Source organism: Eptatretus burgeri, chromosome 10, assembly GCF_056783735.1.
Source record: "Eptatretus burgeri isolate ZD-2024b chromosome 10, Ebu_testis_v1, whole genome shotgun sequence".
Classification (NCBI taxonomy): Eukaryota; Metazoa; Chordata; class Myxini; order Myxiniformes; family Myxinidae; genus Eptatretus; species Eptatretus burgeri.
This window is the reverse complement of record NC_140970.1, coordinates 20,822,300-20,835,527: the sequence shown is the minus strand read 5'-3', so window position 1 is coordinate 20,835,527 and position 13,228 is coordinate 20,822,300. Positions and strand designations below refer to the sequence as shown.

Here is a 13,228-nt window from a genome sequence, read left to right as displayed (position 1 = left end):
ATGTTCCTTTCCCCGTACTACAAGGGTGAAGGTATGTATCTTGGTAGAGGATACTATAAACCTAAGAGACAAAGGGGTGTCGGACATCAATTTAGAGGAGATGGGATAATTGATACTCTCATGGGTATTGGTTCAACTATTCTTAAACATAAAGACCTAATTGGTTCAACTGCTTCTGCTGTGGGAAATGTAGCAGGTGCTGTAAAGAGTATAAAAGATGCTCAGAAAGAATCTCATAAATTACAAGCAATAAAAGAAATTAAGAAAGGTAAAACTCAGTTGTCCCCCAAGAACGACAGAAAATAATTCAAATACTTGGATCAGGGTTTCAAAAGTTTTAACATCTTTTTTCCTAAATAAATACAAGTATGGAAGCAATTGATAGTATCTATGATTTGGATGATACTATTATTATCTCAAACTCCACTAAAAAGAAGATTACTTCAAGGTAAATGCAATAACTGGAACAGACTGGAATACAAATGGTACAAAAAGTTTTGAAATAAATAATCAACAAACCTATTTGAATCTCTCCGAAAGTTTCTTGTTGTGTAAATTTAAATTCACTAAGGCTGGGAATAACACAAACGCTACACTTGTAAATGATTTCTTCTGGAAAATGTTTGATAGTGTGCGATTGTATATTGGAACACAAGAAGTTGAAGCGGTTGATTATGTCTCTGCTGTATCTGAAATGATGAAATTTACACTCTATACATTCAGTGATAGAATGGGAAAGGGGTCTGTCGAAGGTTTTATTCCTGATATGTCAACGGGAACAAACACAGACCCTGGATATATTCAAAGGAAAGGAATGTATAATGATGATACAAAAGCAGAAAATAGTTTTACTGTGGCAGTTCCTCTTAAAGGTATATTTGGATTTTGTGATTATGATAAAGTTCTGTATGGTCTTAAAATTAGATTTCAACTACAAAGGAATGATAATGAAAATAGATTGCTTTTTGGTGTTGGTAATGCTTTTGGTGATCAGAATAAATTTGTAATTGAGGAGATGAGTTGGTATATCAGTGAATATACTCCTAATCTTAAAACAGAAGAGATGTTGAATCGAAGACTTAACTCAAAAAAACCACTCAGTGTATCATACCTCAAAAGAAGATGTCAACACGTTAAACTCAATCAAACTACTTACACGTGGAATTTGGGTGTTCTGGAAGGAAAGCCACGATATCTGTGGATGATTTTTAAAAAGCCAGATGGTGATACTGCGACTGATAAGAATAATGCATTGAGTGATAATGCTAAGGTGAAACAACTTCGCGTTTCTCTAGATGGAACATTTTATCCACGAGATAGATTGGAAATTAATTGGGAAAAAAATGATTTTGCTGAAGCATACAAGTCTTACCAAAAGGTGTGTGAAAGTAATGGAAATAAAGAACCTATTTTGGATATGACAGCATTTAAAAGTTTGTATACAATCTATACGTTTGACCTGAGCGCTCAAAAAGAAACTATAAAGTCTAATCGAGTGGATACTTCCCTATACATTGAAAGAGGAGAGAGTGAAGAAGTTGATACATATTGTTTGCTTTTGGAAGAAACAGAATTGCAGATTAATACAGATAATGGTGTGATGATTAGTCTCACATAATTTTTTTGTTAAATAAATGAGTGGCAAAGTACCAACTGGGGTATATGTTAATCAAATCAATCTTCATAAACTATCATCTTGTGTTCAAAATCAAAAGCCTTGTACAATTAACGTTAATACAATTCAGAGAAAAGGAGCAGTAAGAATTGATGTTTTGCTCACAAGAGAACAGGTTAAAATCTTGAATGACACTGGCTCACTTAAAATTAAAATGACAAAACCAATGTTGAAAAAATATTCAATAAGAGAGACGAGTGGAGGATTTCTGCCATTTCTAATTCCTTTATTTGCTGGTTTAAGTGCGGTTGGAGCATTGACGGGTGGTATTTCAACAGCGGTCAAAACTGCCAACGAAAGGAAGGCTCAACTCCAGGCTCAAAAAGAATTGGAAAGACATAACAAAGAGTTGGAGAAACAAATTAGTGGAAGTGGTGTAATTGTAGATTTTGCTGAAAAACTTGAAGGTCTGCCTGATAAAGCGAGATTGTTAGTTGGAGATATGCTTTCTTCTATAGCACAAGCAGGTGTAAAATTAACGAAAAGAGGTAATGGATTATATCTTTCTAATAAATAAATGAGCATTGATGAGTGGTTAAAAGAATTTGGAAAGAATACAACATCAAATTTACAACTTGCCAAATATTGTAAGAAATTAAAAATTCATAATGTGGTTATTTGTATGAGAGATGAATTAACAAATGTGTCGAAACATACAAAGAATATTATTATGAACTTAGAAGATAATGATGGGAACGGTTCTCATTGGGTTTGTATTTTTAATAGTCAAGACAAATATTATTTTGATAGTTTTGGTCTTCCACCACCTGTTGAAGTCATAAAATTCTTACAGAATGGTGTTTATCAAACATTTCAAGTCCAAGAATTAAATTCCAAGTGTTGTGGTCAATTATGTCTATATGTGTTATTTCAACTCAACAAAAATAAAAAATTTTATGATATTATTTTTAATCTAATATAAATGACTCATGTTGGTAAAGATGGTTCTATCTTTGGTGTATCTCAAGAACTGGATATTGATTTATCAAATTATTACACAAAGGCACAGGCTGAACGACATAAATATAATATAAACAAAAATATTAACATGAAAAATGCTTATAAATTAAAAAATTATCCAAGCCCGACTGACGCGAATGACTTGGTGAGATTAAGCGATTTATCACAATATATATACTTAAATAAAACGGCTGTGTATTCTAAAGATACAGAAGTGTTGATATTATCTCCAGGTCATACAGAATTCACAGTTCGAATTAAAATAAATTTTTATAAAGAAGGGCGTATCGTTTGTATGAGAATAGAACAATGGGGGTATGATATGAATGATTTAGGGTATAATTGGTCATTTAAAATTAACCTCGAAGACCTGGAACAATTAAATCAGTCTCGTAAGGAAGAATATTATCCACTTGGTATTGAGAATGAGTTTTGTGGGGCTACGATTAGTAAACAACAAATAAAAGAATTTAATAAGGGTAAATATAATAATGGTTTTGCCCTTGTTTATCTCATGAAAACAGAAAAAACAGGATTATATATAATAAGTAAGGAAATACAAAATGATTTAACTATGGGAAGATGGGGAGGTGTTTCGTGCCATAATATTATTCTAACATATATTTCTAATACATAAATGACAGCAAGAAGGCTTCAAGAAAATTATCATTTCTGTGTCCAAGCATACCTTCAAGAAAAGGGTATTCGGTATTTTAATAAATATGTTCTACAACATAAGAATGAGGTATTTTCAATAAAAGATTGGCATTATGCTGATGTTGATAAACCGACAACTTTAGATTTAATTAGAATGTTAAATAATGAAAAAATTATAAGGTTAAGAAAAGGTAAGGCTCTTTTAGAAATTCAAAAGAAATTTTATTGGTTTCCTGTTGTAAAAAAAATTATTTTGGATACAGGAATAACAAGAAATCCTGATGAATATATGTATAATATTCTATGGGGTGTAAACGATTCAAGTATAGTAAGGGATGAGGAAGGAGTTGAAGAAGAGAGGGAAGAGGAGGAAAAGGAGAAGAGAGAGAAGGAGGAAAGAGAGAATAGAGAGAGGGAGGAAAGAGAGAAGAGAGAGAGGGAGAAGAAAGAGAAGGAGGAAAAGGAGAAGAGAGAGAAGGAGGAAAGAGAGAAGAAAGAGAAGGAGGAAAAAGAGAAGAGAGAGAGGGAGGAGAGGGAGGAAAGAGAGAGAATAAATAAATATTATAGTATGGAAACCAGTGAGATTCAAAAAGAATAGAGGTATTACAGAAAATAACTCAACCCACCAAGGAGGAATACAAAGAATTAACAAGTCTATTTGCAATACTTTCAACAAAACTATTAGCATCGTCAAGCTATTCATTTTAATTCAAGTTTTTTCTTAAATAAATGGAGGAGAGAGTGAAGGCATTTCTAAGGATTCTTTATGTTTTAAAAATTAAGATTCAAATGTGCATGTTGGAAACTAAAAAGGTTTTTGCACTCTGCAGAAATTTTTCTCATAAATAAATGAGTTATTGTCTCAAATGTAAAAAGAAAACTAATACTAAAAATATTTCATATATTAAAAGTAAAAATAACAGGGTTATACAAAAAGGTATATGTTCGGTGTGTGGTTCAAAAAAAAATCAATTTATCTCCAAACACAAACTCGGAGGAGATATACAAAAGTTTTTATCAGGAAGTAAATTTACAACTACTGGAATACCAGGGGAATTACATCTTCCAGGGTATTCTTTCTGTGGTCCAGGCACAAACTTGGATAAAAGATTAGATGAGGCAGACAATCCTAAATCCTGGAGTAAACCAATCAATAGAGTTGATGAAGTGTGCATGAGACACGATATTGATTATGGGAATACCACAACGTTGGAAGAAAAGCATGAAGCCGATAGAGAAATGTTGTATCATTTGTCTCTGATACAAAATCCAACCTTGAGAGAAAAAGTTGATAGGTTCATCGTGAAGAAGATGATTAGTGCTAAATTGAAACTTGGACTTGGAAATTCAAAAAACTTATAGGCTCTAATGATGCCATTAAGACTGAAGAGCAATTAGCTGATGAATTACATAAACCAATATTCACAAAGTTTCAGAGAAGGAAAGTTTATTCCAAGGAAGTTGATTATATCTGGTCTGCTGATTTGATTGAACTCAATAATGATAAGGGGTACAAGTATGCTTTAACCGTTATTGATTTGAGTAGATATGCGTGGGTTGTCCCTTTAAAAAACAAAACAGGTAATACTCTTATGTTAGCTTTTCAACAGATATTTAATAAAAGTAAGAGAAAACCTAAGAAATTGTGGACTGATGAGGGTAGAGAGTTTTTCACAAGACATTTATGAATTTTCTAAAAAATAACAGTATTACATTATACAGTACCTTTAATGAAGGGAAGGCAGTTGTTGTTGAACGTTTTAATCGTACCTTAAAAGAGAGACTATATAAAAAATTCACACAACTCGGTTCACAACAATGGTCATCTTTTATTCAGGATATTGTGGATAAGTATAATGACACGATTCACACGTCAACAAATATGAAACCATCAGAAACATTTACAAAATTAAAATATGAAAAAGAGATTAATGTCAGAAAACCTAAGTTCAAAGTTGGTGATATCGTAAGAATATATAGGTGGAAATCTCATTTTGAAAAGGGTTTTACTGAACGATGGACGAAAGAACTTTTTAAAATTGTTGATGTAATAGATACAGTTCCTTGGACTTATAAAATATATGATTTGGAAGGGGAAGAGATTTTAGGTTCATTTTATTCACAGGAATTACAAAAGACAAAACTAAGCAGATAATACACCTTTGTGGACACTCGAGGGCCAAGTCCGAGGTGTATAACAGTATATAATGTGTGTCAAGGGGGACGTTCTTAGATCTGTGAACCCCAAACACAGAATCCTCAACTGAATAGTCAAGGCTTAACTTTTGTTTGTGTGTGTGTGTGTGTGTGTGTGTGTGTGTGTGTGTGTGTGTGTGTGTGTGTGTGTGCAATGGGAGCAATAGGTTGGCGCTTCACTCCCTCCTACTATACACCGTTGTGGACACTCGAGGGCCAAGTCCGAGGTGTATAACAGTATATAATGTGTGTCAAGGGGGACGTTCTTAGATCTGTGAACCCCAAACACAGAATCCTCAACTGAATAGTCAAGGCTTAACTTTTGTTTGTGTGTGTGTGTGTGTGTGTGTGTAATGGGAGCAATAGGTTGGCGCTTCACTCCCTCCTACTATACACCGTTGTGGACACTCGAGGGCCAAGTCCGAGGTGTATAACAGTATATAATGTGTGTCAAGGGGGACGTTCTTAGATCTGTGAACCCCAAACACAGAATCCTCAACTGAATAGTCAAGGCTTAACTTTTGTTTGTTGATGTGTATGTGTGTGTCGCAACCCTCACATTCAAAATCTCAACCCCAACCCTCACATTCAAAATCTCAACCCCAACTCAATCCTCGCCCAACACAATGTCTTTTTCAAAATGAGATTTCCACCTATATATATATATATATTTTTACGTTTTTTTTTTCTTCTTCCAATTCTGTCTTTTAAGGCTTTCAGGTTTGATGACGTAGAAAGGGGGAGTAAGCCTGCACTTTCTTCCCAGAACGAACAATGTATATTTTTTGTTTTTTTCTCTTCTTCCAATTCTGTCCTTTAAGGCTTTCAGGTTTGATGACGTAAAAAGGGGGAGTAAGCCTGCACTTTCTTCCCAGAACTTTCTTGATCTTGCTCCCATCAAGCACCATCCGACAAAGAACTACATCGATAGGTTTAGATCCCAAAGAGTGATAGCAACTCCAAAAGTCTCCAAAATATAAATAAATAAAATAATAATAATAATAAATAAATAAATAAATAAATAAAAGCCCCCAAAAAAGTTTCAAGTGTCCAACATAAACCCAACTTTCCAAGTCTTCAAGGTATAACCACATTCCCGTTGAGTTTCCAAGATATGTATCACATTGTGAGTTATCAATCCAGAACCCACATTTCAAGTATTCAAAGTAAAACCAACTTACAAAGTCTCTTAAGGATAACTCATTTACTGATTTTTTCAAAATTTGTGAGTCTCCAAGGTAGGCCCCATATTTAGAACCATCTTGGCAGAACCCTTTTCCTGAGTCTCCAAGGTAGTTATTTAAACCATCAAGGCAGAACTCATTTACTGATTTTTTCAAAATTTGTGAGTCTCCAAGGTAAAACTTGTATTCTGGCTCATCAAGGTATAACTTGTTCAGTGGGTATTGTCTTGATAACTCACAATGAGTACTATTGCTGTAAAACTCTTTTTCAGGATTTTGCTGGTCTCCAAGGTATAACTCTTTGGTTGGGTCATCAAGGACGAACTCGTTCTGTGGGTCTTGGTCGCTCATAAGGTCTTCAACCAAGCCAACAATTTCGCCCCAAGTTGTAGCAAAAGCAGTATTTTCATTTCGTATTTCAGACACAATTTCCTGTGAGAGAAAATAATAATGTATTAATTAAGTTATTTAATTATTAAATGAGTATGCTTCAATCAAAGTTTAAAAATAGGAAAATAAAAAATCTTACCTCAATAGATAAGAGGTTTGAATCCAGTTCATCAACTTGAAGGTTTAGTTCCATAGAAGACAGAGAGTTCGAGACAAGCACACAAAACACCATTGCCAGCAAAAACAAATGTTTAAAATGGAGCCTGGGTTTGAAGCTTTTATAGAGAAAGACTGGTGGGTGTGGTTTCCTTTGGAAATTCCCTGGGCAAGCCTAGGCAAGCCTTCATTGGAAATTTTTCAAAACCATAACATCCTGTAATTTTCTAGTGATTTCTTTGTGAGTCAGAGATGAACTGGAAATGATGTAAGAGTGGGCGGGGCTTAGCAAAAGTAGGCGGAGCTTAGGAAAAGTGGGCGTGGCTTAGAAAAATACCTTATGAAAAGTGGGCGGAGCTTAGCAAAAGTGGGCGGGGCTTAGGAAAAGTGGGCGTGGCTTAGAAAAACATACCTCATGAAAAGTGGGCGGAGCTTAGCAAAAGTGGGCGGAGCTTAGGAAAAGTGGGCGTGGCTTAGAAAAAATACCTTATGAAAAGTGGGCGGAGCTTCGCAAAAGTGGGCGGAGCTTAGCAAAAGTGGGCGGGGCTTAGCAAAAGTGGGCGGGGCTTATTGAATACCTTGTGGAAAGTGGGCGGGGCTTAACAAAAGTGGGCGGGGCTTAAAGAAAAGTGGGCGGGGCTTAACAAAAAATAACCTGTGGCTCAGGAGGTGGTCAAACAAGAGCATTAAGAGAAGTTTATCATTTCGTAATGGCACAAATGGGGTATCTTAAAAAATATAAAGATTCAAATGTTTTGTTTGTCAATATTTTAGATGGGGATTATTGTGCAAAGAAAATTAAACTATTGAAGGAATTTGAGAATGAACAAATCTTTATAGGTTCAATGAGTGAGCTGTTCAACCCCCAGGTGTTCAATTCAATGAGGTTCAACCTCCAGGTTAAAAGGGGAGACAAATAAATATACCTTGGTATAAAAAGGGGATTTATTTTTAGGGAAAAAAATTATGAATCGCTGAAAATCCCCCATTCATTTACATGGGGAAAAGTGAGCCAGAATCAGTATTCTTACCCTACTCACCTGTCCACAGCACCCGTCCCCTCAAACTCGCTCGACACGACCGAACCCACCTGGTCGTGACTCGCTTCAAGGGGGCATACTCCCTCCCCTTGTTCCTGGAGGAGGCCATCCAGCTGCTCGCACCGGGTCTCGACCCAGTCCGCCAGCTCACCCCCATTATCCTCCACTACCTCCGTGTGTGTGTGTGCGTCTCTATCCCCGTCTTCATCGTGTAGTCTTCCCTCTATCATTCCCATCTCCAGTGTCTCTGTACATTTATTCGTTTCTGTTGTCCCCTCGTGTCTATTAGTCTCTGCTTCTTTCTGGCGTCTTTCCCTTATCTTTATGTAGGTCAACCTTGCTTTCTCCTTAAGTCGCTCCCGTCCTTCCCTCTGTTTCACTCCTTGCTCTTTCACGATTTCCGCGTACCTCCTCCTTGCTTTCCGTCTTAATTGTTCTTTTCTCTCCCTCCCAATTACTTTCACCTCGTCTCTTGTCTCCCGTGTCTCTATACATTTTCTCTCCTTGTTCCTTATTTCTGTCTCTTCCTGGTTCCTTTTTCCTTCCCATCTGAGTCGTTCTTTCTCTCTGAGCCCCATTAGCTGTTCGTTCTCCCTCCGGAGCTCCTCAATCTCCGTTGACTCCAATCTCGCTCTCCGTTTTACTTGTTCAATTTCACACTCATATAGTTGTTGTTTTCTCTCCCACTGTTCCTCCTGCTCTTTGTTTTCCAATCTCATTGTTTCTTTCAATTGGCTCATTTCCTTCCTGTGTTTCATTCGCTGTTCTCTCACTACTCTTCCTCGTTTCCTCTCCTGTCCTTCTCCAGTTTCACGGTTTGCTTCATTTGGTTAATCTCCTTTTTGTGTTTCATTCGCTGCTGTCTCATTACTCTTCCTTGTTTCCTCTCCTGTGTTTCCTTATCCAGTTTCATGGTTTTCTTCATTTGGTTAATCTCCTTTTTGTGTTTCATTCACTGCTGTCTCATTACTCTTCCGCGTTTCCTCTCCTGTCTTTCCTTATCCAGTTTCATGGTTTTCTTCATTTGGTTCATCTCCATTTTGTGTTTCATTCGCTGTTCTTTGTCTATCTCCTCGTACTCCAGCCTCAGCTTTTCTTTCAATTGGTCAACCTCAGATTCATGTTCTTTTTGTTTTCTATTCCATTGTTCCTCTCGTTCTTCCCTCTCCAATCTCCTTGTGTCCTTCAATCTCCTGATTTCTCCTTCCTGCTTCATTCCTTGCTCCTTCAACTTCTCCTCTTATTCCAACCTATTTTTTTCCTTTTGTCGTTCAGTTTCAAATTCATACTCTTTCAGTTTTTTATTCCACTGTCTCTCTTGTTCCTCGTTCTGCAATCTCATAGTTTCCTTCAATTGACGGATTTCTTTCTCCTGTCTCATTCCTTGTTCTTTGTATTTCCTATTCCACCGTCTTCCTTGTTCCTCATTCTGCAATCTCGTTATTTCTTTCAGTTGGCTGACTTCCTTTTCCTGTCTGATTCGTTCTTCCATCATTACTCTTTTTTGCATCTCATTCTGCAATGTCGTGGTTTCCTTCAGTTGGCTGATTTCCTTCTCCTGTCTCATTCCTTGTTCTTTCAGTACTCTTTCTTGTTCCTCATTCTTTAATCTGGCCTTCGCTTCCAGCTGTTCGATCTGTACAGTGTGGTTCCTTAACGTTTCATTCTCTGTTGTCGTTCTTTCTTCTCTCACCATCCTCAACTCGTTTTGTAATTCCCTCTCTTTGTTTTGGTGTTTCTGTAACTCAGAAGCTTTCTTTTCTAATTCCTTTCTCATCTCCGCACACTCCGACTTTGCTTTGGCTTCTAATTGTTCAATCTGCTCAGTGTGGTTCCTTAACGTTTCATTCTCTGTTGTCTTCCTTTCCTCTTTTAACATCCTCAGTTCGTCTTGTAATCCTCTTTCTTTGTTTTCGTGTTTCAGTATCACAGAAGTTTTTGTTTCCAATTCCTTTCTCAATTTGCGTGCTTCTTCACTCATTTCATCTCTTCTTTCCACCGCTTCCCTCCTCAATTCGTCCCTTTTTTCACTGTATTCATTTAGTTTTTTCTGCCATTCCTTTCCCATTCTTATCTCCCCTTCCAGGATTTCTCTTTTAAACCGGCTTGCCCTTACCTCTCGCTTCAGTAGTTCCAATTCCCCATTTTGTTTGTGTTTTTCCTTTTCGAGCTTTGTTTTCCTTTCTTCTTCCTCCCTCAATTCTCCCTGCAGTTCTTCGAACTGTTCTGACTTTTCCAGCAATTCCTCCGCCCTTTCCTCGAGCTGTCTCTCTCCTCTTTTTATCTTCCATTCTAGGCTTTCTCTTTCCTGATTGCCTGTTCTTATCTCTTCCTTCAATTGTTCCAACTCCCCATCGTGTTCACATTTTTTCTCTTCCAACTGTATTTCCCTCACTCTCCCCTCCAGTTCTTTGAACCGCCTTGCTTCCTCCAATAATTTTTCCATTAATTGTTTTACTTCCAAGTCGTTCTCCTTTTGTTTCTTTTCGAGCTCGGTTTTCCATTCTTCCTCCCATTGTTTCCTTTCCTCGGAGATACCAATCTGCTGTTCCTCTATTCTTTTGTTCAGTTTGCTCTTCGCATATTCCAACTGACGGGTATAAAACACTACCAAATTCTTTTTCCCACGTAATTTGTCGACTCTATTGGCCAAGTCATGTTTTTGCCACCGAATTCGTTCCAGTAAATCGTCCAATCGCTGTGTCCCCCGTACACGTAATTTTTCTGAAGCGCGTCTGCATGCCGTTGTGACTCGTCCACTCCACTTTGCACCTCCTCGATATATTCTTCATAACGCTTCACCTTTTCCAAGACATCCCCCAATTGTGCCTGAAGCCTGCCAATGCTCGCATAGTCATCCTGCCACGCCTGCCATGGCACATGCCGTGACCACGTGCCTTGAACCGGTGACTGGGAGCTCACGCCTTGTGCTGTGCCATTAATATCAGCCCGCTCCGTGATGCGCTGGGGTGCGATCGCGCTGCCATTGTGCGACTCCGTTTGCCGGCAAAGTTCGTGCTCAAGTCGCTCCCACTGACCACAGTTAGTGGTGGGGTTATAATTATAAAAAGAACCGACCTGGGCCATGGATCCTACATGACGACACATACCTAATACCCCCGGCTCCCGCTCGCCCTGAGACGCCATCTTATTTCTCGTAAAGGGTTAATTTAAATCGCTCGTAATTTGGAGGGAATCGGGGGTCGCTCCTCTCACCCCTGGACCGATTCCCGTGAATTTAGCTGGAGACAGGAGAGCCCGTTTTCCCGCTCTCCGATACCAGTGCCGCGAGGAGGGGGGATGGGTTTGTATCCCACTCCTGACACCAGTGTAGCGGATTCGCGCCCGCCAGCGTGCGGACGACCACGTAACTCGAATCGCGGCGCGTCGCCCACCGGACGGACAATCCCGTCGTGACCCTCTCGGACTAACGCCGGGAACTAGTCACGGGTGGGCCTTTCGGCCTCACCACGATCGTGCCAATTGGCCCCCCGCGTGGGATAGGGTTGCTCGCCAAATTCGACCGACCTAAGTACCCACACGGAGGGTAGACCCGGCGATCGCACCTCGCCGCAGGTCGACTTCGGACACGGGCCACTTTAAGCGACCCGTTCCGTACTATCGGGATAACCGAGCGGTGTTATCGTCAACCTCGACGGTTCGATTAATTATTGGGCGTATTTAGCCCACGACCAACCCTTTACGTGAAATAAGATGGAGATTCAATAAAGGAAAATACGAAGCGAAACGGGAAAAACAGTTCAACATAAAGCACATTTATTCCGCGGCAAACGGAAAGCACACATATACAATTATACACCAAAAGCAAATGTAAAAGTAGAAGACGCACAACAATTCTGCACAAAAAGCAAATGTAACAATGTAGATCTACTACCGACTACCGAGCACACGGCAACACTTATACAGTTTTACTTCACAGACGGCGCCGACAACACATATACTCAAAGCAAAAGAAAAAGGGACCACCCTCAACGATGAGGGGGGGGCAGACGGGCCTGGGGCCGAGACCGCGTCAAGCCTACCTGTCTGGTGATGAGCCGCAAAATGGCGGTGGCGCCCCGACTCCGTGGGCCTCGCTGGCACTGCCTGGAATGGGGTGGGAACGGGGCCCCCTTCTCACACTATCTCAGCGCGGGGGGAAACAGGAGGGGGTTGTTGATGCTCGGGGGAATGAGGATATCTCGCTGGCTTGGGTCCCGCGACGAGCGACTCCACTGCGACCTCGGTCGCGTTACCGGCCTCCCCTCTCCGCAGCTCCCCGACTCTGACACGAGCGCCCTCTCGACTGCCTTCGCCGCCGCCACAACTCTCCAACTCTCCACTCTTCTCAACTCCGTCCAACTGCGTCCAACTGCTTTCCTCTTCTCAGAAACTCTCAACTGTTTCCAACTCAACTACTTCCTCAACAACTGCCTTTTCGGCGAGCGAACGCGGCCCCTTATAGCCCCCGGGGCTTCGCTCCTTCACCTTCGACCCTTCACCTCTGGCTGGCTCCCCATGGGACAGAGGAAAGTGTGCGTGAATGATTTTTGATCCGCGAATCTGCATATAGCGATTATACTCCGACGCACCTGGAGGCGGGGCCAAATCGCCCCACACTCGCTGATAGGACGGAACAGAAGTGGGCGTGAATCGTTCTTGATCCGATTTCTTCGGAAAGGTTGGTGTTTTTGCACCCGCTGCTCGGTGCGCGCCCTGTACGAGTCCAGGATCGGTGTCCACAAGCGGCGCGGGAATGGCGGTGATGCGATGGTTGCGAGAGCGAGATGTGACGGCAAGGGTCGTGGCTGTGGTTGTGAAGCGGAGTTGCGGTTGGTGGTTGTTGTGTGATGGCTGTTGAGACGTGGTTGGTGGTGGTTGTGGTGGTAGTAATGGCGGCTGGTCCAAAATAAAGATAGTAAAAGAAAAACGGCTATCCTGAAGGGTCGCAGCCCGAATGAATGACATTT

The 13,228-nt window shown here is 40.1% G+C and overlaps 1 protein-coding gene across 1 annotated transcript; it reads right to left on the bottom strand.

The window, feature by feature from the left end:
- Positions 1-4,930: 4,930 nt before the first annotated feature.
- LOC147018046 (uncharacterized) lies at positions 4,931-10,979 on the bottom strand. The gene is made up of 2 exons (XM_085897315.1): positions 7,202-10,979; positions 4,931-7,104 (listed from the first exon to the last, which is right to left on the bottom strand). Exon 1 carries the CDS (start codon positions 10,702-10,704, stop codon positions 9,499-9,501), a length of 1,206 nt encoding a protein of 401 aa, XP_085753441.1. The 5' UTR covers positions 10,705-10,979; the 3' UTR covers positions 4,931-7,104; positions 7,202-9,498.
- Between the last annotated feature and the right edge of the window lie 2,249 nt (positions 10,980-13,228).

Coding starts and splice junctions, on each gene's coding strand:
- LOC147018046 (XM_085897315.1), bottom strand. CDS start 10,704: ATGGAAAAATTATTGGAGGAAGCAAGGCGGTTCAAAGAACTGGAGGGG.